Source organism: Populus trichocarpa, chromosome 5, assembly GCF_000002775.5.
Source record: "Populus trichocarpa isolate Nisqually-1 chromosome 5, P.trichocarpa_v4.1, whole genome shotgun sequence".
Lineage (NCBI taxonomy): Eukaryota > Viridiplantae > Streptophyta > Magnoliopsida > Malpighiales > Salicaceae > Populus > Populus trichocarpa.
In genome coordinates this window covers 11,565,843-11,592,979 of record NC_037289.2, presented here as the reverse complement: position 1 = coordinate 11,592,979, position 27,137 = coordinate 11,565,843, and the positions used below count along the sequence as shown (strand labels likewise).

General features: G+C 29.7%; 1 protein-coding gene across 1 annotated transcript; it reads right to left on the bottom strand.

Annotated features, from left to right (window-relative positions):
• Nucleotides 1-7,048: 7,048 nt before the first annotated feature.
• LOC7489753 (cytochrome P450 81Q32) lies at nt 7,049-8,822 on the bottom strand. The gene is made up of 2 exons (XM_002306454.4): nt 7,893-8,822; nt 7,049-7,779 (listed from the first exon to the last, which is right to left on the bottom strand). Exons 1-2 carry the CDS (start codon nt 8,775-8,777, stop codon nt 7,171-7,173), a joined length of 1,494 nt encoding a protein of 497 aa, XP_002306490.1. The 5' UTR covers nt 8,778-8,822; the 3' UTR covers nt 7,049-7,170.
• Between the last annotated feature and the right edge of the window lie 18,315 nt (nt 8,823-27,137).

The window sequence follows — 27,137 nt, the reverse complement described above, 5'->3', positions numbered from 1 at the left end:
GGTTTTGGTGGTCAATTCTGCATGCACATTGGCTTGAGCATACTATGGAGTACAATAAACTATCTTGAATCCATACTCTTGTGTAAATTACTTCACATTTCACCTGTAACAATGAAAAAAATTTAGGATTACTGGTGACAAGAATCCAAAGAGTGTGCCGAGGATTATAGAGAAACGTAATGCTAATCACAGACCACCCTAAACTTCACACTCACTGGAGATTAACGACAAACAAGTCATTTTCGCTCATGAGAAAGTGGGGAAATCTGTGGCAACTTGTGCCGCCACCACCATTCCACGAGAAATCCACAACAATCGCCAACTCAGTTTGAATGGATTAATGTTGTCGTTATGACTTTGTTTTTTTTTTTTTCATTTAAAAGGTTTCTCTATCACACTTTTTTTTTTAATATCCACGAAGTAAGTTATATTTTCATGATTATTATATCTTTTTATCAACTATTGTTATTAACATGTTAAATAATGTTAAATGTCGCTAATAAAAAATTATGTTTTCAATAATTTAAATGGAGAGAGAAAAAATATTAAAGATAAGTAGGTTTAAATAGATATATTCATTAAAACTAATAAAAAAATCATTTACTATAATATCACATATCTATTACTACAATTTCGATAAAGTTAAGATTTTACATATAAAGATTTGACTGAAAAAAATCATTTAAATACTAGATTGTATTTTCAATAAAACATGAGGATAATTTTTTACTAAGAAAATAAAAGGAAGAACCAAAGTAAGTTTTTCAAAAAAAGAATCTAAAAACCAAAATATACATCAATAAAATATCATATGATTTAAGCAAATCACATATGCCATTATTAAACTATATTAATAATAATAACTTACAAAAATATGATGTAGCAAAAATATAACTTGCATGATTAATAAATACTAAAATGACTTTGAAGCACGAAAACAGAGTACAAAATCCTACAACGTAATTAACCCCAATTTCAAAGCCATTGACTAGGTAGCATGCCACTGGCCACCTCGTTTATTTGTTTATCCTCACGCCAAATTTGAATGCTTCTTGATTAGGTCCACTTGCAATTCATTAACATGTTAAAAATAAATTTTAAAAAATAAAAATAATATTATTTTAATATATTATCAATTAAAAAAATATACTATCAAAATCAATTGCATAGTCTGAGCTCCAAGACAGTAATGCTTACCAGCAGCGTACGCTATTGTTTGTCGATAATTCAAGTCTACTGTCCCCGTCATCTTTGAGTTATTCTTAGTCAAGATTCCTTGAGTCAATACCCCAAGAAGTAAACACCCTTAATTTTTATTTTTTTCTTTTTTTTTCTACGTTAACCGTTCTTTCTTATTGGGTTGATGAGCGATTAGGGCAGTAATTATCATTAATAAGTTTTCTATTGCCTTAAAATTCTTTCTTAATTTTAATTTTTCTTTGTTTAAACACGAAAGGAGTCCTTATATTACGTTATCAAAGTAAATTATTCCAGGAAAACCTACATGATGTGATGAATTTAATGGACAAACATTGTCCAACTAGACATGAAACACAGTGTGTTTTGGGTTTTTTTTAATTCTTATAAATTTTATTACTCTATGATTGAATTTAAAAAAAAAACTTTTATCATTCCATGTTGTATTAACTAGGAATTAATCCTTATATTTTTTTGATTTACTTTTTATAAATTTATTATAGTATATATTGATATATTATGCTGATGTTTAATTTTGTAAATAGAAAAAACTGTATGTTTTATCAATTTTTAATTTTTATCTTTTAATTTTTAATTTTTTCATAATAAAATTATTTTTTCTATAAAATCGAACATCAAACCAATACCGATTTTTTTTTTTACATAAAAATAACTAAATAAAAATAAACTATTAAGCTAAATCTCTAAACAATAAATTATAAAAAAAATAAAATAAAAACTAAAAATAAAATTAGCATTACATTTCACAATAATGTAAGTTAACTATGCCATTCTTTTTATGTTTGTTAATAAAGAATTTGAATAATTTTGACGTCAAGATCACGATGGCTCCAATTTGTTTTACTATTAATTAACACAAGCTATATTTCTTTGATTACGACCAATAGATGACATTTTGGATCATTCCTTTCTGTAAAGTAAAATAATTAATGTTATTTTAATTAGGTCGTTTTAAGATCTTTTTGTCAACGCACATGCCATGATCATTCCTTGCTTAAGATTTTTTTTTTTTGTTTTAGTTTTCTAATAATTAGGTCGTTTTAAGTTTTCTATTTAAACAATTTTAATTTTAGGGTTTGAAAAACTATAATTTCTTTTGTATTTTTTGCTATAATTGCATATATAATGTATTCATCCTTATCTCAAATTATTCGAGGGGATGCCATTTTTTTCATTAATGCATGTCTAAATGAATGGAGAATTCCTGTATGTTAGTTCTTGTTTATTAATGGCTTGAATGGTATCGTCTAATTATGAAAAAAAAAATACAAAATAACAAGTTTATTGGATGCATCAATATATGGTACATCCAATTGTCAACACAACATATTATATCGATTTTAATTATGCTGTGCTTTGAATATAATGTTGTTGCATTTATCTGCGTAAGCTGAATAATGTATTTCTAGTTTTGGTTTAGCCATGTTTCTCCTTTGCTTATGCCAAGCTTCCATGATTTTTATTTTATATTTGATTTTGTTTATGGCCTTTCTTTTTATTTCTATAAATCCCTTTATTTTATTGGAATTTAATTTTGTTTGTTTTAAATGTCATATATATGTTTGCTCATTTGCTTTCTTATTAATCTCTATGTGTCATTATATTTATTTCTAATTGGTTAAGTATTTGTTATGCTTCGGAGTAGTTGCTCTAATTACTTGTAATATCCTTGTGTATATCATTCACTGCTAGAAAATTGATAAATACAAACGGAAATACCGAGAGAATATTTTCGTCGGAAATTTACCGACGGCAATATTCCCTCGGTATATACCGAGGGAATTACAGTGAGAAACAAAATAATTAAAATAAAGCAAAAAAAAATAATGACGTGATAATTTTACCAACGAAATTACCGATGGATGTCGGTAAAATCCGTCTGTAAAACCCTTAGTAAACTATGAACACTGTTCATCATGTCAATTACAAAGGAAATCACCGATGGGATTTTCCGTCGATATTTTCTAGAAAGCTCTGGAACTATTCACTTTCCAATTGCACTGTTAATTATTGTTCTTTACAGACAAAATCACCGACGGATTGAAAAGTCGTCGGTGTTATTTGGTGGTTTTCTGAAAAATTTAGATTAAATTAAAAATTTAAATTAAATATTACAGACAGAATCACCGACGGATTGTAAACTCATCGGTGATATTTGGCGGTTTCTGAAATTTTTTTATTAAATTAAAACTTTAAATTAAATATTACAGACGGAATCACTGACGGAATGATTAAAAATATTAATATTTAATTATCCGTAGGTAAAACCGTCGGTAAAACGTCCCAATAAAAAGCATAGAATCCCTAATTTCACAACAGACCTGTCTCCTTTCTTCTTCTTCTCCATATGTAAAAAACATCAATATCCATTTCTTTTTCTTCTCTTCTCTCCTCAACTCCTCCATGCTCAGGTATGTCTTCTTCTCCTTTCTTCTTTTTTCTTCTCAGTTTTTTTTAATTAGTATATACTTTATGAATTTGTTTTTTTTTTCTCTTATTAGCTTCACTTGCAACTACATTAAGGTAATATTTTTTTTTCGTGCTTGTTTCACTATATTTGTTATTTTATTTTATTTTTAATTGTTTTTGTTATTAATAATTGTATGAATGTTGTTGTATGATTTGTTTTTCATATGACATGAATTTTTAGTTGATTTATTTATAGAATTTTTAAATTTTTTTCATATGAATTTTTTTAGTTGAATTTATTTGTTGCAAATTTATTTTGGTGTAAGAAATATCAAATAATATTATTTTTTCACCTATTTTAGCAAAAAAAAAAAAAAAAACTTGATAAATATCATTAGAATAAAAAAAACCCAATTTATCAAGCCCAAAACACCCAAACACAACTACTTAGAAACAGGAAAAATTAAAAAGTTGAGAAAATATTCTTTTCTTAGCTTCATTTATTTTTCTAGGTAAGAAGAAGGTTTAAAACAAGTACCATTAAATTTTTCTTGTCGCATGAAACACGCTGACATAAAGAATGATAAGTTTCATCACTGAAAAATACCCCAACAAATAATTTTTTTTCTCCTCAATATTTTCAGGTGACTTTTTCTTTTTTCTTAAAATTAAGAATAAAAAATAAATAAATTTTTGAATCAAAGTAAAAGTTATCAAGAATGTGGGATTAGACTTCTTTTTTTTCCTTAGTTTGTTTTATATTATAGTCTTTCATCTTTTAATTTGGTATTGTTTTTTATAATTTCAAATCTAAATCTGTTGGCGAAGGATAAAAAATAGAAAAGAAATCGGTTGCCAATCTAGACAGACGCCTCCTCCAGTAGTCAGTCACTATTATTCCTTTTCAATTATTTAGCAGGCAGGAACATATCTATTTTATTTTTATCGTGAGAGATCACCCCATAGCGTACGCTTATTAACGTTTCAGCATCCTTCGAGATCTGAATCCGTCTTGGTCTTTAATTCTGGTTGGTCAAGACCGGCAAGTGAAAGAAAACGCCTGAATCTTTTGGGAGATAGACCTCATTGAACACATGCGGGGGGGAAATGTCAATTATTGGAAAGGGCAACAACTTGTCATACTGGGTGGCTAAAGTCACGGGAGCTTAAATAACTCTCTCTCTCAAGTTGAATATACTGCGTCTATATATTCAAGTTGAATATACTGGGTGTATATTCAACTTGAATATATATGTGTACAAGCTGGATGATATATCAAATTGGACATGTGTACATATATTCAACTTGTACACATGTCCAAGTTATTGGGTCTCAAATGTAAGAGACATTTGATAACCGGATAACTTAGACATGTGTACAAGTTGAATATATTTAATGAGAAATTTAAATGAAAAGAATTATTCTAATTGAAATTATGTAATGAGAATTTTTTTAAGAATAAAAAAATGAGGATATGTTAGTGGAATTTCTGTGAAATCTAGAAATACTGATAAGGGTTATGCTGTTTTGATAAATGTCTAGGAAGCAAACAATGCAAAAATTATTACTTGGATTAACAATTTTATTGAGCATTCTATAGGTACATAGTTGGTAAAGTATGAGATAGCAAAGGATGTTTGAGATCATCTGCAAAGGTTATTCACACAATCAAATTTCGCAAAGTAGTATCAATTGAAAAATGACATACGAGCTCTTCACCGGAATAATATGAGCATTAAAAGTTTTATTCTGCTATGACAGATCTTTGAGATCAATTGGCTTTTACAGAATTGATAGAATTAAAGGCATGTGGTGCCTATATTGCTCGTAAAGAGCAACAATGATTGATACAGTTTTTTAACAGCATTTCACAATGATTTTAAAGTACTTAGAGGTTTAATATTGAATCGTTCTCCACTTTCTTCTGTTGACACAATTATTAGTGAGTTATTGGTTGAAGAAATATATATTTAGAATAACAACAAACAATCTATTGTTTATCAATTTTCAACCGAAGTAGAATATCATGTTATGACATCTACTACCAAAGAGATTGTTTGATTATATTAGTTACTTGCAGATATGAGAGTTCTCTTTCTCATCTCACTTTTATGTATTGTGATAACCAGAGTTCTATTCAGATAGCTCACAACTCGGTTTTTCATGAACAAACTAAGCACATTTAGATCGATTGTCATCTTACTCGTCATCATCTCAAGCATGACACCATTACTCTGCCCTTTGTTTATTCTTCACTATAGATTGCAGATTTCTTTACTAAGTAGCATTTTATTTCCCGTTTTCGTTTTCTAGCTAGCAAACTCTCAATGCTTATAGTTGTCGTATCATGAGTTTGAGGGGAGATGTTAATAAATATAAGGTTCTTTTGTTTTATTGTTTATTAAGGGTAGAACAGTCTTTTTATTTTATTTTCAGTTTACTTTGTTTAGTCTATATGTTGTCTCTTTGTATTTAGATTAAACTGATCCATTTTAATTAGTTAACTGTAGTATGCAGATCAATGAAATCCTAGCTTCTTCTTTTTTTATTTTTTTTATTTCTTTGGGGATTGTTTAGCAATATATATATATATATATATATATTGAGCGATTACCATGTAAAAACATCAGAATAACTTACAATAAAATAAAATAAGAAGTAACCAATATATTAAGATTAAGGAAGGAAAAGAATAACATCAAAGAACTAGTAGTCATTATCTGCGGAGAGATTTATTTGTCCAATTTCGAATTTCATAAACGCTACGAAGAAAATAAGTTTATTACCAGTGTTTAAGAAATTTTGGTCACTACACTTTTAGCCAATCAAATAATGTGCAGAGTCAAGGAGAAACATGAGTCCCAATCTGGTTGAACATTGCTGAAAACTAAATTATTCCTTAATAGCCAAATACTTCATGCTATGTCAAAAGAGAAGATACCAAGCTCGTTTCTGAAATCTGCCATGGACCAGTGTAGGCCATTGGAATATCAAAAGGTTCAAGGATCGTGGTATACACCAGTAGACCCCCACCACGATAAGAATTTTGCCCAAAGCAGCCATGTACTTGAGCAATGGAATAAAAGATGATCAGTTGCCATCACTGTACACTTCTCTCGCTCTCTCTCTTATTGTCACAGAGAAAATTTGATGCTATAATCTTTTGTCAAATCCTTTAAGTTTAATAAATTGAATTTTATTTTCGATTACACTGAACTTAAATAGAAATTTGCAATTCAAGTATAAAAACAATGAGTCTTCTAATGAAAGCACAACTCCTCTTCGTCGGAATTCATAAAAACCATCTAGCTTGTATATAGATAGATTTATCGTTACTTCAATATTTATACCATAGTACCTAGAAATGGAGGATTGAACTTTCCTTCCCCATCTCATAATTATGAACTGGAAATCAGGATCTGTCAATTGAAATGATCCATGTAGAACAATTAAAGTAGAGTATTACATTAACTTCCTTAAAGCAATCTTTATTTAACAAAGAGTACAGAAAACTGGAAGCATGCTTTCACTTCTTCTGGTAGCTTAAGAAATAATATTGTCAAGGTCTGATCTAGCCTTCAATACAACCTCCAATGGATGGACTCTGGACATGAGTGTCGCCACCTTCTCATCCATATTAATTTCCTTACCATCAACCGTATCCCATTCAAAGCATTGAATCAACGAACCCAGAGTCAAGGTCATTAATCTGTGAGCGAGGCCCTCCCCGGGACAAGATCTCCTTCCCAATCCAAATGGCATTACCTTGTATGCTTCAGCTTTTCCATCCAGAAACCTTTCAGGCTTGAAATTTAAAGGGTCATCCCACACCTTAGGGTCTCTCTGAATCGACCATGCATTTGCAAACACCATTGTACCAGGAGGCACATCGTATCCTCCAATGGTACAATAATCGGATGCCACATGTGGCACTAGCATAGCTGCCACTGGATACAATCTTAAGTTCTCAGAAATGATACCTTGAAGGTAGTGTAGTTTTGATATGTCTTCTTCTTCAATCAAATGGTCTTGTCCAAGTTGAGTGTCTAATTCTTCTTTGGCCTTCTTTAGTACATGTCGATTATTGAGCAGATTGCAAATTGCCCATTCCAAAGATGCAGCTGAAGTCCTAGTTCCTGCAACTGCCATTATCTGCAATAAATAGTTCAAAGCTGATCATTCATCACAATTTTTAAAATGAATTGGATGGAAATTTTATAATCTTGTTGAGCAAGATTGCAAATGCGAATTGAATTGAAACTAACCAGAATTAGGCCTTTGATTATTGAATCAGTATAGTATTGGGGTTGTGTTTCCTGCAAAGCCAGCAAATGGTTCACCATGGTGTTCCGCTCCCTGTCAGCACGATGCTCTTCAATCAGTCTTTGCAAGAACAAATCCATGTTCTTACTCAGTGTTTTCATTCTCTTAACAAATCCATTATAATCAATATTGCTCAAAATGGGAAACAAGTCTCCAAGATGTGCCTCCTTAGCAAACTCAGCATACTGATTCATCATATCTCTAAACTGCAATGCGTCCTCAAGTTCACTCACATCTTCACCATAGTACCGCTTTCCGGCAAGCATTGTCATTACTATGTTAAACGTCAGGTCCAAAATCATGGACCTTAACTCTACCTTCCCGGCATTTTCTCCAGATACACGAGAAACCCTCTTCATTAAATTCTTGACTTCTTTTTTACGAAGTTCTTGAAACCCATTGAGACGTTTCGGTGAGAAGATCTCATTATTGCCTATGCGGCGAAGGTTGCGCCAATGATCGCCGTAGTTGGCTGCACCCATGGTAGTGAAGTTGTAATTCAAGTACTTTCCATGGCAGAAAGGAGGACGATTGGCCAAAATCACATCATTCTTGGTGAAGCATTCTTCAACGGCTTCCGGTGAATTTACAATGACCACGAAGCGGGAACCGAATCGAAGCGACATGATGGGGCCATATTTTTGGGAGAGGTTGTGGATGGTTCTGTAGATAGGTTGTTTCATGAGATGAAGATGGCCTATAATTGGAAGAGCGAACGGGCTCGGGGGAAGATTCTTGTATTCTTGCTTTTTTGTTTTCAACAAGAAATTCAGAGCAAGAATTACAAAGGAAATGGTAAGAACTAAGAACATTATGCTCTCTTCCATTTCCTTTGGCTGTGGGATTCAGGATAATTTGTTCCAACCTTTTACAGACACGAATATATATGTAGAATGATTACATTATATATCTATTGTGGTGACAATCCTGTCCCTAACGCCCTGGTCAATAATCTCTGCTCTATTACGTAAGCTAAGAAATTTAGAGCGCAACAGGTTGCATTACAACACCAGCAGTCTACCAGAATCACAAGCCAAACTTGACTGCAAAAATCTAGACTCAGTCAATTTGTCTTAATTTGAAGGGGTCAATAACCCTGGTTTATCTTACTTTAAATTAATCAGAGAATTGTTTTTCTTATCGGAGACATATTCCAACATCGAGTTTCAATATCATTTGCTTTTTCAAAGGCAACATTTAACAAAGAGCTGTCCACTAATGCCTATTTTATGTTAAAGCACAATTGATTTTACATGTTTTTGTCTAAAAATCACTTTGCTTGATTTGTTTAAATGTTTACACTGAGATTTACAATTCTCTTAATAAAAATTTCTTTTTTTTTTCTTTTATTAATGCTTAACAACAAATTATTAGGCATTGTTTTTCCCCATGATAATATCAGGGCCTGTTTTATTTTTGCGGTGTACGTATAGTAAACACAAACGTATCCTAAGTTATAAAAAATAATCCCAGTACAATGCAACAAACATCAAACAAGCCTGAATGGAATTTGTGTATATATATATATATATATATATATATATATATATATATATATATATATATTCGAGTGTGTATCATTGTTTATTGATTTATTGCATTTTTCCCCTTTCTTTGGATTTGTTTTTCAAATATTCTTTGTATATTCAAAGGTCCTTCGAGTGTCTAAACTGATGAAGTTTGAGCATAAATGGAATTTGTGTATATATATATATTCGAGTATATTGTTATAGAATACTATTCTTTTTTGTCCTTAAAGTCAAGCAAATTATCAATAGAGAATGAAATGGTAGGCGAAAAAAAAAAGGGTGACCAAGATAATGGAGGTTAAAAGAATTATAATGAAAGACCAAATAAATAAGAAAAATTGATGCAACTATATTATTAGATAGTTTTATTCATATTTATCTAGTATTTTGCCCATGTCTTATATATAAATTGTCTTGATATTTTTTGTTTTATATTTTGAAAGTACTTTTGGATCGGATGTAAGATTTAAAAAGGAGTAATTTGAAGATAAAATTCAGACCATGTTCCAACCCGTGTCAAATATTGACAGATTTGACTTTTGATCGATATTTTATACGAAACTTAAGCTGTAAAGGTCAAAATCAAGTGATTCCAATGAAATTATAAAGCTAACATCCATACATTTCTATACATATATGGCAAGAAAAAAAAGAATATGAAAATCGCAGCTTTCAAAGACAAGTCTTACATTCTGCTAGTTTTGACCTTTGACTATTTCGACTTGAATATCTTAAGTTAAAGAAGTCTATTTGATGCAAACTCAGTTTTTTGGATTTATGACTTAAAAACCTATCAACGCACCAAATATTAGCAGAAAAAGAGCTCATATATGAGATATATGATTTTTCTAAGATAACCTATAAATTCTTACAGCAGACAGGTTTTGTGAAGAAATAAGTCCAACTTACTTCCCAAACATCCAAACCGACATGGAAATTAAAACAAGGTGCAAGATGTAAGGACTTAGCCAACATCATTCAAGTACAAAACTAATTTAATGAAAATTATTCAAACACAAAAATCTCATCACAATATTCATCCAAATCAACCATAAACCAGAATAATCATTCATAATATTCTTATGGTTTGAAATGGACCTTTTAAAGTGAAGGAGGTGGACAAGAAAAAGGCTTTAACAGTAACTAAAAGTGGTGAAATAATGTTGGAAATCTTAGTAGCAATGGCTTAAGTTGTGTCACGTTGTTCGACTAAACCGTAAGGAACGAGGAAGGGTAGTTTGGTCTGCAAGAAGAACAAATTCTTCTTCTTTCCAATGGTAGTGGAGGTGTCTGTCATATCCCTCTAGGGAGAGAGACATGACCATTTAAAGGTTAGCCTTTTTTTCCCTTAATGCTATTGTTTTTAGAGAGCCTGCCTTGCAATGCATCGTTGAGCTTATTGGAGGGAAGAGAAGGAGGGTGGCTATATCCACAGGCTGCACCACCTTATCTTTTTTCTATTTATAAAGTTGTTGCTCACCTCCCTTTAGTGAGAGAGAATAGTGGTAAAAAAGTTTTAACTGGCCTGTTATCTTTTCTACTAGCAGTTTTGTTTTTCATCTTTTTTTTTTTATTGTTTTCTATTAGATTTCTGGCTGCCATGAGTTGCTATGTTACTAGGAATGTTACGAGGAAGCTTTCGGTGGTTGAAATGGTGATGTAAATGGCCATAATTCGATGAGGGAGGTAGTGAGGTGGCTAGGTTTCTTAGTTTTGTTTTGGGTTTTTTTGTGGGAGAGATAAAGTGTGGCGGCTAGGTTTTCTTTCTCTAAAAACTTATGCCTAACGGGTGGCCTCCTAGGGTTTTTTTTTAAAGTGTCGTTTAAGAGAATAAGATGGAGGTTAGGGTTTGTTTTCATCAAATGGTGGCCTCCCTTGTTTGCAAGACCCCTCTAATATTTATAGGCCTTTTTATTTTGATTTTTTTTTCAAAATAAAGGACAACATCAACATCAATTTGATGAAAAACATTTATCAAGGATTTTAGAATGGATGTGTTAATAGATGAAGAAAACATCTTTTTAAATTTTGAAAATTTTCAAAAAAAAATAAAAAATCTAGAAAATGACACAAATGCATCAAAAATAATTGTTTTGGATTTTTTTTGTTGTTTTTTATTTTTGAAAAAAAGGAATCAAAATTGGGTTATGAATTGTTAGTAAAATATAATTATGCAAGTTGATCCTTGTTCATGAATTCATGACTTAACAAAAGACTTTAAATTTCAACGACATTAACAAGATCAGGTCTTATAGAGATAATAGTAACGAGATCTCAAAATCACTTCTCAAGCATTTAAAAATATACAAATTAAAATCATTATAGGAAAGAGTTTATCCAATGACAGGAAGCTTTTCACTATAACCCTTTCCTCTATAAAAATAAGGTGAGACTAACTCATCAGGTTTTTATTTTAATTCAAGGAAACATAAATGAACGATCATGATATGGGTTGTACGGGGGGGGGGGTCAATAATAGTTTCCAATATCTATCAAATATCTTGAGATGTGCTTGTCAATTGCTTAGATATTATTTATATCATTATGCTACTAGTTAATCATTTATGCCTTTTAAGAAGGAGAAACTATATAATAAGAACTTAACCTAGAGAGGAGGTAGATAATAATCTCATAAAATCAAGTGGAGTGTGGGGGATCTAAGGCCTCAAACCCTAAGAAAATGTTATCTACTTCAAGTTACACTATATAAGGAAAAGGACAGGTTTACAGAGAAAGGAAAGGAAGGGAGGAATTACAATAATTAAATGTATTAGAAAAATAATAAAAACAATACATAAAGTTCTAAATAAAACAATAAAAATTAAAAGAAAAAAACATAAATTCTTATTGTAATTACATATGTGAGGTTGACCATCGTACATAGTGACTATGTGACCCTTTATATATAGGAACAAAAGTTTAAATCCACTCTAAACATGTAAACCCTAATATATACAGTGTTGGTATCAAGTTAAGTGATTTTATTGAAACTCATTCTCTTGTGATACCACTTGATTCCTGAGCTAATCTCGTGATTTTTTATTAGTTATTCTATTAAGGACTCCTGCTTCAAATAGAACTAAACTTTTTGGTTCATCGCACGTGCTTAAACTCTTATGCTCAATCAATTTTTCTTGGTCGATCATGACTCCTAGTCACTTAGTTGACTGGCAGACTACTTCCTCAGGTCTTCAAGTTGATTAGCATAAGGAACTATTTGTTGCTCTTTCCTTCTTTTAAGTTCTAAGATGTAAACGATCGATTTTCATAAACTAGACTTTAAAGGAGTTCTATACCTAACAAGTGTTGTCAATTAATTTTACTTAGGATTAAACCTATGATGAGATGATAACTAGCTCTATTAAGTCGGAAGTGGGGTTCTAGATCTTAAACCCTAAAAAGGGATGTCTATATTCTAGGAAGCACCATCGTGTAGAAAAAGTAGGAGTTTAAGGAAGGAAAATGCAAAAATTTAAATGTTCAGGAAAAATAAATGATAGCTAAAAATAAAAGCAAATAAAACCTTTTAAAGGAAAGATAAATTGCACTACAAAAGCTGATTATATAAGGCTAGTCATATCATTCACAGTTGGTGTATGACCCTGTTTATATTGTTGCAGAGTTTGAATCCTAATTATATATGAACTTGTCCTATATAGGTATTGGTACCAAATAAAAAGATTTATTAAATCTTAATACAAGTTAAACTCCTATTCTATTGATATAGGTGAATACTAGGCCAATCTTATAAATTCTAATTAGTTGTTTTGTTAAGGAATTCCACTCTAAATAGAACTATAGTTTTGAACATGTTCAAACTCTTTATGGTCGATTGCTTTTTCTTGGTCAATTAGAACTTCTAATCGCTTAGTCGATTGGTCAAATGCCCCTTCAACACTTTTGATCAATGAAGGACTCTTATAATTTGGTCAATTTTTCTCATTCATGATCCATTCTAGCTCCCTTCCTTTGTTTTTTCATGAACATACATTGTTTTTTATGATTAACACATGTATGTTTATTTTAGGTTGTAATAATGCACCCATATTGCTTTATTTCTCAAAGGAAGAAATATTAACCCACCATATTTATTCTTGAAATTGATAGATCAAATAGACTAAATATTACATGAAAAATAACATTTTAAAACATGTATGACATATCAAGTATTTCAACAAATTAATTTAATTTAAGAACACCTCATGCTCTAACTTTTAGGCTTGAAGCTTAGGTTTCTGATATGCCTCCTGATTTTTTTGTTTAATGTTCATATACAAGTTCTTGATATTTTTCTATATCTATTTCAACAAGGAGACAAAAAAGCTCACCACCATTTTAACATTCTAAAACGTATGCTTGTTTTCCACATTGCAATTAACAATAACAACATTCATGCAAAGATATTTTTTTCAATTAGAATTTCATGATTACCTTCATCTTAACACTATTGAACATTGATGAATAAAAAAAGAGATTCTTTTTTAAGTAGCACCTTTGCAATCTATATAGAATGAAAGATAGATGAAGAATCTTATTATCAACCTTAGAACTGAATTTTCCTAAACTTTCCAACTATCATAATAAACAATCTTTGTTCGTTTGTATTTTTAAAACATTTCTCTCTTTAAAATTTAGTTATGTTTACAGGCTATTTGGAACCCTGATTTCATAATCCAATTTTTTATTTTTTTTCAAAATCTTTCTAAAAGTGCAAAAAATAAAAAATCTCAAAAACAAAAACGTGGGCTTATTGTGATCCATGTTGTTTGTTTCTACTTCGTGTGAAGTATATTAAGCATATAAATCTTACTAGTTTTAAAAACCTTTGAGATACAAAATGCCCCATGATGATGTCATTTGATTTTTTTTTGTTTGACTATTTGGAGTATGTGTGTCAAATTTATTAGGTTTGAAGTGTGTATAAGCTTTTAAGGTTAATCAATACCTTTTGTTGTAAAATCCTACTATACGTCATTAATTAGATTTAACAATTGCTTATTTTACATATACATTTCATTTTTATTCTATGTGTTTTATTTCATAAGTGCCTTATCTTTCACGTGTTCTACTTTTGTAAATCTCTTCATTGAACTTTTAGTGTGTTGTATGATGAAGAATGACTTGATGACAATGCATATTATTAAATAATCTTGTTCATTATTATCTATATTTTTTTATTTATCTTTTTTTGTGCATTTGTTACTTTGGAGGTGCTATGGTTGTACTTTCAAAGCTAGTTTTTTTTTGTTCCTCTTTTATATTTGTTGATTAATAAGGTGCCTTATTTGTATATGTCTTGGCCTAATTATTCATTATTTTTTTAACTTGTTATTACTTGAAAGGCGTGTATATATATTATTTTGTTAAAATAAATTCATTGCATGAATTATTTGAATTAGTAAGTTGATTCGACTTGATGCTCTTTTTTGTTAATTATGTTGAGTTTAGAGCATAAAATCCATTACTTCCTTCATCATGCACATTAGTCTATTTATTAGGCGAGCTAATCAAGCTAAATTTAATGTATCCCTCATAGTCTTAACTAGAGTTGTGGTACATGCTATGCTACGGATCAAACCATTTTTTTCTAAAACAAATAAAGATGTCCAGATAATGATAAAGTCAATCCATGTTAATTTAACCAACACATGACCTAGGATATGAGATCAGGATAACTTTACATAAAGAAAGACAAAAAAAATCACAATGCTCAAGGCTCAAAAACCTAATATCAAGGATGAAAGTAAAAAAAAATCAATTTCAAAAAAAGAAATGTCGAACAAAAAAAACCAAGTTAGTCTGAGTTAACTCTACTAACCCACCAAGCATGATATGAGATCAGAATTAAAAAATTAAATTTAAAAAAAAACTTAGGAAAAAAAAACCAAAGTTAAATTAATAAAAAAATGATGAAAAAACCCTAGGCCTATACATGTTAACTTGACTAACTCACACTCGAGATAACCCTACAAAAAAAAAGTGAAAAAAATCACAAAGCTTAAGGGCCAATAATTTAATGCCAAATGATAAAATTAAAAAAAAAATCTATTAAGAAAAACCTGAGTCAACTTAGGTTAACTCGACTAACTTGTGACCCGATATATAAGATATAGATAACTAATAAAAAAGAAAAAGAACTTAAGCTCAAGGCCTAATAACTCAATGTTGAATAGTGAAACTAATAAAAAAATTAATTCTAAGAGGACTTAAATAAAAGACCAAATTAATACAAGACTAATCTTTTGAAACCACTGCACAAGACATGAAAAAATAACAAAGCAAAATTCTCAATCATAAAAAATTAAAATTCAAAACAATGAGGATCAAATCTTGTATAAAAAATAAGTGATAGAAAAAAATTAGGGATTAAATTGAAAAAAAATAAAGAAAAGGATAAAAAAAATTAAAAAAATAAAGAACAAAATTGGATAGAAAATTAAATGAAATAAAATGTTGAAAGAAAAAAATTAAAAAAATATATAGCAAAGGATAAAAAAAATCAAAATCGAAAGAATGAAAACCAAATTTGATACAAAAACTAAATGAAATAAAATGTTGAGGGGTGAAATTGAAAAAAACAATAAACTCCAAAAAGCATGAAAATCAAAACAAATAGAAATCAAAACAATGATGCTCAAATTTGAATACAAATTGAAGGTTTCAATTGAATTTTTCAAGGTTCGACATAGATACCAAGGTCCAAGAAGAGGAGGAGGAAAACAATTCATCATCACTGATTCTGTAAACCCCTTAAACATCAATGCATGAGATTAAGTAAATAATGGAAATGGGGTCAAGGCGTAATTAAGAAAAATTAGGACTTTAATACCTCATTTCTTCTCTTTTGAAAGCCGACAGAACACAAAAAAAAAAGGAGGGGGCTCTAACTTGAAGTGTGAAAATATACAAATGAATAAAAAGAGATTTAGGACCTAATATGGGGGGGAAAAGAAGAAAAGAGGACTAGATTTAAAATTCATGAACAAATAAGGGATGAAAACAAAGAAAACCACATGCAATCCAACATACGAGTGGAAACGAGAAGGGTGAGTGAAGATTTAGATACCAAAACACAAAACAAGAGAGGGAGAAGAACAAGAAGGAGCTGGCAGCAGCAAGGGAAGAGAAGAAGAGAAACATATGAGAGGAAATAAGAAGGGTGAGTGAATATTTAGACACCAAAAGACAAAAAAAAAAAAGGAGAAGAAGAAGGAGCTGGCGGTAGTAAGAGAAGAGAAGAAGAGAAACCAAAACATTTGAGGGAGAAGGAGTTTAAAGGAGCAGAAAACACGACTAGGACAAACCTAAAACCTTCCTAGAGCAAATTCCAAACGTTTTGGGTAAGTTTTATGCAAAAAAATAGTAGCCCTTAGATTAGAGTTCTTGAGAAATTTTCTAGGTAAGTTAAAGGTGAGTATGGAGTGTGGAATAGAGGTGGAGAAAGACTTGATAATGTTCTTAACCAAATTAAAGGATAACGAGACTAAGGGAAGGCCACCAAACTCTCAGCCCAACATTAACAAAGATGGGGGGGGATAAGTATGCATATTGAGAAACAATGTTGAATCGTACAAAAAATTATGATGTGCTGGAAATTGAGACATATGAACAAATCTTTGTTACACATACTCTTGTGAAGCCTAACTTTTAAATAAATTATATTTCCATGTGTGATTGTTGATGTAAAAAAATGAAATTCTATGAGTAATAGTGAATGAAGAAAAAAAAGAATGCATGAAAATGATGGTCTCTGTGCTGAACAATCAAACCAGAAATCTGGGATGTATTGTTAGTTAACTTGTGACCAGGAATTGACCTAGATAAAGGTATAATCTGGAGTATTTCCCTTATGAAAGTTGTAGAATTAGGTGTTAAATATTAAATGAAGCTGGAAACACCTAATTTGGAGCTATAGAACTCGAGAAATTGATAACAAACCGAAGACAGGTCAAATTGGAAATATTCTGAACATCATTCACACCGGACCTTGAACTGAAATTTTAGGCTTGTAGCTGAGAGAAATTGGGATAGGTGTCTTCATGAAAGATGTGTGGAATCATGTTAAATTTCATAGGAAATATGCCTTATTCTATTTGGAGTTATAGAACTCTAAATATAGATGCAATACCAGGCAGAGATCGGGTTGTGCATCACAGGACAGACCCGTTTACCACTGTATTTCGACAAAGTTAAGTTTATAAATGGCAGAACTGGGTTAACCCTCTTTATCCCAAAAGTGTAATTTTGTCTCAGCTTACTACAAAAATAAACCCCAATGGGAACCGAGTTTTACAACTCTAGTGGGGGGGAGAAACATTAAGCAGTATTTTAGTACACTTGTCATGTATTGTTTAAATATAATGAGTTTGAGATGAAATTAATAGAGGTGATTCTTACATAAAGAATGAGTATGTAAACTCGTCAAAGAAAATGCTGATGGGAAAATATTTGTATGGTGCAAGAGGAGCTCCCGTGATCGGAGAAGCCGGTAAGTGAAATCTCGCCTCAAATGAACTAAGTTAAATTCTGAAACATTGAATTCTTAGAAATTCTTGAAGGTTCAAAAAGTTATGAATGATATATGAATGTAATATGGTTTAAGAGAAATTGAAATTGGGTTGCTTTTATAATGAGTGAAATCCAATGATGTACTTATCTTCGGGAATGCAGAAACCTTGGATTTGGGTTGCTTTCGCAATGCACAAAAGCCAATGTTGGACTTGTTTCCGGGAATGTGAAAACCATTGGATTTGGGTTGCTTTTGCAATGATCGAAAGCCAATATTGAACTTGTTTCCAGGAATGCAGAAACCATTGGATTTGGGTTGCTTTCGCAATGAGCGAAAACTCATGTTGGACTTGTTTTTGAAGATATGGAAACCATTGAAATTGACACTTGCTTTCACATCGGACGAAAGTCAAAGTTGAAATTAAGCTTTAGAATTGTGAGAATATAAAAACAAATAATATAATTGCTTTCGTTGGGGAGGAGAACCATCGTTGGAATTGTTTTTCTGAAGTCGAGAAAAGAAACGATGCATTTGGTTTGTTCCTAAAATGAGTAGAAGTGAATGTTGGTATTGTTTTCGTAGTGTTGGAGAATGATGAATTTTGAGTTGCCTTCGATATGGAATTCTGAATTTGTATCTTGTATGACTAGAAAATTGTGCTTTTATGTATTTTGACGTGTTTTCCGTAGTTGTCACAAAAAACATGACTATTAATCATAAGAAAATTCTATAATACCCAATATGAGAGTGGGTACTCTCAATTTCGATATTTGTAGAAGGTAAAACTATTATTATAATCTAAAAATCTTGCTTAATTAAATCTTGTTGCAGGACCTTCACATATCGGTGGATCAAATTACTAGAAGGCAGGAGGACTCCAAGATTTCAAGAACCTTTTGTTATGCATGTAATAGATCTTGTAATTTGAATAATTAACTCTCTTTTTTGCAATAATACTATTCACTTGAATGTTTCCTTAGATGTATGTTTTATGTAGGATGATGATTAAGTACTTTCAAATTAATTTTTATACATGTTCTCTTTTTAAAATTAAATTGCTCTATTCGAAATTTTATATATAACTATACGTGTATGCCTTAGGGTAATCATATATGATTGTTTAATAATTCTTCCTTCTGTCTAATGTACATTTCGAAGTTATACTGTTGAGAATATATGTGATCTAAATACTGAAAGATGAACGGACTGTGCAATGTTGAAAATATTTTTTAGTAAAGAAATTGAAATGAATAGCCTATGTGGTTATAAAAGCCTTGAAAGACAGGGTAGTTGTCGATAACTTGGTATGCTTAACTATAGGGGAAACTCTGCTGAAATTTCGATAGAAATTTCATTAATCACCAAATGAATTTTTTAAAAAAATTGTACCATGTTATTTTCTATGTTGATTTTTAAGTATGTTATGTTGTCTTCTTAATCGGGATGTTACATAATCGTCATGTCTTGGACCACATATGTCACCCCATTAGCTATACTACCACTAGACACGTCAAATGACACGGTAGTTGGCTATTTTTTTTTGCCATTGAACAACTCTCTAAGGTCATGCACTCACTGATGCATTTGTAGCAGACATTAGCATCTTTTATTTATTTAACAATATTAAATTATTGTATAGCCCCTAAAGGCATCTAAGTATTGCAAAAAAAACCATCTAGGTTATAGCCCAGTGGTAAGAGCTTGGAACCAAAAGGTTTGCTCCCTCTGTGGTCTCATGTTCGAGCCTTGTGGTTGCTCATATGATAGCCATTGGAGGCTTACATGGTCGTTAACTTCAGGGCCCGTGGGATTAGTCGAGGTGCGCGCAAGCTGGTCCGGACACCCACGTTAAACTAAAAAAAAGAGTATTGCAAAAAAAAAAAAACTATATGGCAAAGACAAAAACTCCTTTTCAAACCAGCTTTAGAAATTTTAAAATTAACGTCAAATTTTTCATTTCACTGTACAAAAAATATAAAAAGACTAAAAAAAATTCTCTACATGTTCAATATTTTGCAATTATTAAACGTATTTACATCATTTTAGTATGTGAAGAAAATAGAAAAGATAAATCAAAACCCCTAGATAAAAAGCCTATATTTTTTGCTTTCAAGGACAACAAAGTAATTTACTATGTAGGAAAAAAAATAGATGAAATTATCCCAAATCAATTTACAAATAACTATTAGATCTCATTTCAAAAAAATGATTTTACCCCCATAAGTTAGGCAATTATTTTGTATAGAAAAGAACATAAAAAAAAAAAACAATTCAATATGCTGATCCATAATAAATTGTCTCACATGTTATAGTAAAATATTGATATATTTTAATATTAATATTAATAAGTGTGAGTTGAATGACAAAACAAATTATCATTTTTAAATAATTGAAAACAAGCGAATGCCCAATATACTTTTCTTCTATTGAGGTTCTACGGGGCTCTAAGACTAAATTATGACATTATCATTTTTAAATAATTGAAATCAAGCTAGTGCCAATATGTTTTTCCTCTATTGGGCTCCAAGAAAGTAACGAGCATGAAGTTTATATTTTGATATAAATTTATAATTACTTATCATAATACCAACTTTTGAAAGAAGGGAGATAGATGTGATTTTTTGCCTTTTTATGGCAAGATCTAGTAATTTCAAAGTCGAAGGGTTAGTATATAAATCATCTAAGAATTTAAATACGACTAGCAAAAAAGGTAAAAGTTATGAAGAAAAATTAAAAACTTGCGAACATCCATAATCGAGTGGCATTGATTATCTTGTGAAGAGTAAATGTGCTCAAACACTTTTTACCAGTATTAGATAAGAGAAAGTTAATATTAGGGGTGATTATTTTCGGTTCGATTCGGTTTTTATCAAAAAAAAAGTAATCAAATCGAAACTTAAAAAAAAAAAAACTGAAACCGGTTCAAACTGACCGGTTTTGGTTCGGTTCGGTTCGGTTTTTTTGGACAAAAACTGGTTCAAACCAGTTTTGCTCGATTTTTTTTCGGTTTGGCTCGGTTTTTTTTCGGTTCGGTTTGGTTTTTTTAGTTTCAGGCTTATAAAACCAAACCGGTCAGTTTTTTTAAATTTTAATCGGTTTTTTTCGCAATTCAGTTTTTTCAAATTTTGTAATCACTCCTAATTAATTTCAATAATAGAGGGTCATGTTACCAGCTGGGTTAAAGGAGAGCGATACTAAATATGACCAGGCCTAAAACGCAAGACTTTATGTAAAATATCACAATAGATAATAACGGTTGACAATTTGACAGATAAAAATTCAAAATTTTGGATAAAAGGCTTTGACCTCAAATTAACTTATGTATCACATTAGCTAAATTAAATGCATTTTGAACAAAAGTCGATGGAATATCTAACCATAAGCTAACACCTCTAATGGAAGGTGAGTTTGTAATCAAAATTAAAATATGACATGTTTATATTTGAAAACCAACTTAATATATGAAATGATCAAGGTAAGGTGATTTACTTGATGTAAATTATTCAATAAACTAAAAGAAAATGGTAAGATATTGTTTCTAAAGATTCAGGTGAACTATGGAGTACTATAATGCACCTAATTATGGTTTCTATTTGTTATCCTTGAACAATTATTTATTTTAAATACAATTATTATTTTTAATTTCATCCCTATTATGTAATGTTCACATGTTTAAACATAATAATTAATTTTGGTTAGCGTGATGCGTCATATTTGCGATGTTAAAAAATATCCCACCATTAAATTGATATTTGATTTTACAAAATAAGATTTGATTTTATCAATTGAAAAATACAACTGAAATATCAGGGACCAAATTTAACATAAAAACAAAGAGACAACCCTTTTTATTTTTATTGTTCTTGTGGTGTGAAAAGTTATGAATTAGTCCCTTAAGTTTTTGTTTTTTTCATTTTTTATCCCTGCTTTTTAGAGTTTCAAGTTTCAGTCCTAAATTTTATGTGTTTTATATTCAAGTCCCTTAAATTTTAAAGGAAAGAGAAAGTCATTAAAAAATTGAACAAGAGAGAGAAAGTGGTTGGTCAGTTACATTCTGACCACAAAAAAGATCGATATTGATGTCAATAAATTCTTCTTAGAGAGAAGAGTTCGATGAAGATAGTGTTTTCTTTTAAACACATCATGAAAATTAGATCAAGACCCGTAAGGTTTTTTTATATTTGTTTAGATTTAGGTTTTTCTAGAGTTTGAAATGGGTTTATTCATGTTCTTAGGTTATTAAATTTCAATAACTTAGACCTCGACTTCCGACCACTGTAGATAGCTGAAAAGTGAACTAGAAGAAGATGCATACCCTGCTTAGGAAGTTGATGCATCTTTTGCTATAAAAACAAATGCAGTCATCCGCCTATTGAAAGAAAAATGTGTTTGGCCTTCTAAGAACTTACGAGCCTAGGCGTTTTTGTTACGCTCAATATGTATAGCTTTTTTGTTAGATATCCCTTTACTTTTTTTTCTTTTTTAATTTTTGACAAAACTCTCTTTGAATCAATTTATTAAAATAATATTTAAGTGATTGTCAAATTATGCTATTGATTTTAAGATGATTATGGTTTTTTATGATGATATTGTCTATTGATTTATGAATAATTATGTATTAGTCTAATGTGCATAATTTTTAAAATTATTTTCTCATTAATATTGAATGAGAATTAAATATTTATATTTTTAATTTGATTATTATAAATGTTTTATATAATTTTCTCAAATTCATTGTTCTCATATATTTTTCCATATAGGTGCATAAAAATGATCAATTTATAATTTATTTTTAATTGAAACTTACTTTCACGATCAAATTAAGTTTTAACATAATAAACAATACTTCTCATAGGAAAACAAAACATGTTTTTTTCAAAATTAAAAAAAATGCATGAATGAAAAAATTAGGTTTTTTATTAAAAAAAATGTTTTTCCTCTTTAGTTCAAATTGTTATACTTTTTTTGATTATTTTTTCTTATTATTGTTGTTTTTTATACAATAGATTATCTTGCTAATAATAAAAAAAATATTTTGTTATCAAAACAAAAAAAAATACATGAATTGGAAAGACAATTTTGGCAAAACAAAATACATTTCACCTTCATCAACCCGACCGAGTCCATGACACAAGTTATAAGTTAAGCAAGTTAATCTAAATTGACTTTGATCAATCTAAAACTTCATCATTTAAATATTTAAAAACAAAGCTATAACAATATTGTTTTGATTTTTTAAAAGTCAAACTGAGTTTTGAATGAATTGATTGGTTGTAAGTAGACATCCGAGATCGACAAGGTAACATCAATTCATTTCTCACAAGGTTTAATTTAAAATCTGACCTGAGTTAAAGGCCAAGTCACTGAGTACTAGATTGATATGTGAGGTCAAGCCGACTTTAATAATAGTACCAAACCCATGTGCATCCTGCAACGTGCATGGAACTAGCAAGCTATATACTAAACCAATCACATGTTAATGAAATAAGATGATTACTCATAAAGGGAAAAAAAAACACTAAAGAAATGAGAGTGTATTACCTAAAACTTTAAAATAACTTATGTTTCTTGTAGTGTTTTATTGTTTATATAAATAGTAAAGCTTATTCATATATATCTTTTAATCATTTTATAATAATTTATTGTCTTGGCTTAGTTGGTATCATGCGAGAAAGAGTCACAATGTCGTGGGTTTGAATCCTACTGACAATATTATTTTCAAATTGACGACATGTCCTATGTTTATTTTTTTTCAAAAAAACAAAATATGAGGGGACGATCTTATTGGACCAAGCACGCAGGCCTGGTCTTTAAGCTTGCACGTGTCTGACCTTCTATTGTGGGCCAATCATTAGGCCTAACACTTTTTCATCTTTTACTTTTTTTTTCTTTCTTTTTTTTTTCCACTCCAAAAAGAAAATTTTCAAATTCACTTATTCTTCAATTTTGACATGATTCTTAAATACTGTTATAAATTTTTATTTTTATTTTAATAATTTATTTTTCAATTATTATTTATCTAATATAAAAATAATAATACTACTAAAAAATTATTTTTCAATTCAAATATTTTTTTATTATAATTTTTAAACATGTTTTTATCGCATTAATGATTTTTTTAGCTTTCAATCACATATAAAATATGAACATACTATTTTGAATTTTAAAAAAAATTGCTTTGAGAATCATAATATATTTTTATTTTTTAACAGAAACAATAATTACAGTTAAAATTCTTGTGTTTGCTAAAATCAACAAGAAATGCATTAATAAGAAATTTTATCTCTATTGAAAAAATACAAATATGTTAAAAGGATAAAACTCATGGGTTATAAATACACCATGAGACTTTCAGAACAAAAGTTCACAATCTTCATTCTCTACTGCATATATATTTTCAGAGAATCTCTCTCTAGAATATTATTTTATTTTTTTTAATCTAAAAATATACTTATTTAAGCATCAGAGAGTTCTCACCTCCACAAAAAAAGATCTTTTACAGGTACTAGCCACAAGTTACCTTGGTTTATAAAGCACCAAATACAAGTTATTATCCGCCTTGGCTAGGAAGAATGGATGAGATTGCTAGAACCAATTGATTAACCGACTATCTAACCTGGGAGTCATGTTCCTATACTACTTGGATTTTTAGGACATCATCAACCTTGTATCATTTAAAAAAAACATAATAAAATGGAATGAATTTCATTTAGACTTTTAGATCATTTTATATTTCTTGCTCAAATTCCAGCCAAGATGCTTCAAGGTTACGGACGTCTTTGGATTAGTTCCATATAAAAGTTTGACAAAATTAAATTGTGATTTTATTATCTAAAGAGTAAAGAGACTTAGCTTAAAGCTAAAATCTAAATCCATGTTGTTTTCATTAACATTGGTATATTTTGAGGATTCAACAATGGTGAATTATTAATAATATTATATTAATAAAAATATTGAAAACAATAATTATTATTTTCATTAACATTGCTATTATTTTTTTAAATTTAAATTTATCACTAATATATATGGTTTTATACTTATGTTGTTTTTTTTTTATTGTACTTCATAAGAGTTTTAACAAAATAATGGATGTTTTTTATTTCATTAGCTTTGATAACATTAACTTATTAAATGTGTGGATTTGTAAAAAAAACCATCAATATAAAGAGGATTTAAGAAGAAGAAGAAGAAGATGGCTGATAATTGGAATAGCAGGCGGGCTTGCTGGGAGATTTTTGCGTTTTTTTCTTGTTGGTAGCAAGAACTTAACGGCAAGGACAAGAATGAAAAAACCAAAAAGACAGTATAGATAGTGTTAGCCATGACTAGTTTCTGTCTGATTGCTATGCCTTCAATCTGAAGTGTTCTACCGGTATTTATATAAGTTGGTTTGTTTAGTTGTATATATTTGACATTGAATTCCTTTTTCGATAATGTGTTATGAGTTTTATTTTGCGTCTTTTTTTTAAATCTTCTTAATATTGTTTATCCTAAAAACCATCCAAATATGTCTGTAGTTATATATAAAATACCAAATTAACAATTTCATATGAAAAGAACTGAAAATATAGCTGTCATTTAGCTCCATTATTAATTCATTTTAGTTTTGGGTATAAAAAGATTTATGTTGGATTTTACAATTTAAAAAACTTCATTGATTTGGATAGAAATAGTTTTGAATGTTTTATTTTCAATGTTACATTGTAAATAGTTATAATATTTTACATTATATGTACAGTAATATTATATTACGTCTATGAAATGTATAATATTTTTCCTTCAATCTGCAATCATTTAAACAACTATTTTTTTTTTTTTTATCTAGATATCATTACATCCTTTTTAAGGGTGAGACTAGTCTCGTTTAGGGTTTGTGGCTGTCCATCCCAATAAATACGTTTTATAGAAATAGAACTTGTGTTCTTATCCTTGTAGGGATATAGCGGTGTTTTAATCGTTAGAATAATATTTTATTGGTATTTGAACAGCTATTTTAAGGAAACATGTCTGTTTTCCTAGCTATAATTATAGTCCCTACAATATGATTGATTGGTTTCAAAGAAAAAAATAAAACGTTTAGATAGTTACTAAAGACATTTTTGGATAAAAGATTTTTCATGAGAAGGTTTTGATAATTATCCTTTCTTCTTTCTTTTTTTTTCCTTCAAAGGGTAAAAATTATGTTATTTGAATATATTCAACCAATCCTAACAAGATAGTCATGATAATGAAGAAAATTTAATCACTCTTCATAAGTCTTCAAATTTCAATTTTAAGGATAATATTGAGGGGCAATACATTATGCATAAAACCCATGTGATAATATATCTTTAAAATTATTCAAAAGAAATTTAATTTTATTTGACATATAAATTGATCCAAGAATACCCTGAATCATATAAAAAAAAATGTAAAAAATCAAATATCAATGCATATGCAGAAGAAAAGTAAATCAGTAATTAAGTCTTGAAGGTCTAACCAGACTAAGTTTAGTTAACTAAAATTAACCCTATAGACTTCCACTTGATCACGGTTAAAATGGAGCCACTTTAGGTCGCAAATATGTAGAATTATAATTCCATATTCATAATTGATTAATTAATTTTTAAACAATGTATTAAGGTTATGTGCATGGATTTGACTCCAAGTAGACATGGTCCGTAGAGTGAATTACATTGAACAATCCAATTAAACACAAACAAGAACAAAATAGAATAGAATAGTGAAGAAACTCTACAACATATTTATCAATGTACAAAGTACAAGTACAAGATTATATATAATCTATGTTTTATAGCCTAAAATTTTACTATGGTTGATTTCTCCCTTGTTCGCGTCTTGTTGTAGTTTCTCTTATAGCTTGTTGACTTTCATCCCCATGTCCACATATCCTCCATGTGATGAAAGTGATAGCTCAACACATTAACAAACAGAGAAAACATATTTTTTTTATCAGTGAAAGATATTCCAGATATGAATTTTAAATTCACAGGTTTATTTTCTTTAAAGAATTTATAAAATCTTATCTCAATTAAAAAATAAAAACAAAAATACAAGATTATAAAAGAAAGAAGAAGAACATCCGAAAAAAATAGAAAATCTAAAAATAATAAAACAAATCATAAATATCATCAAACCAAGCTGCTTGA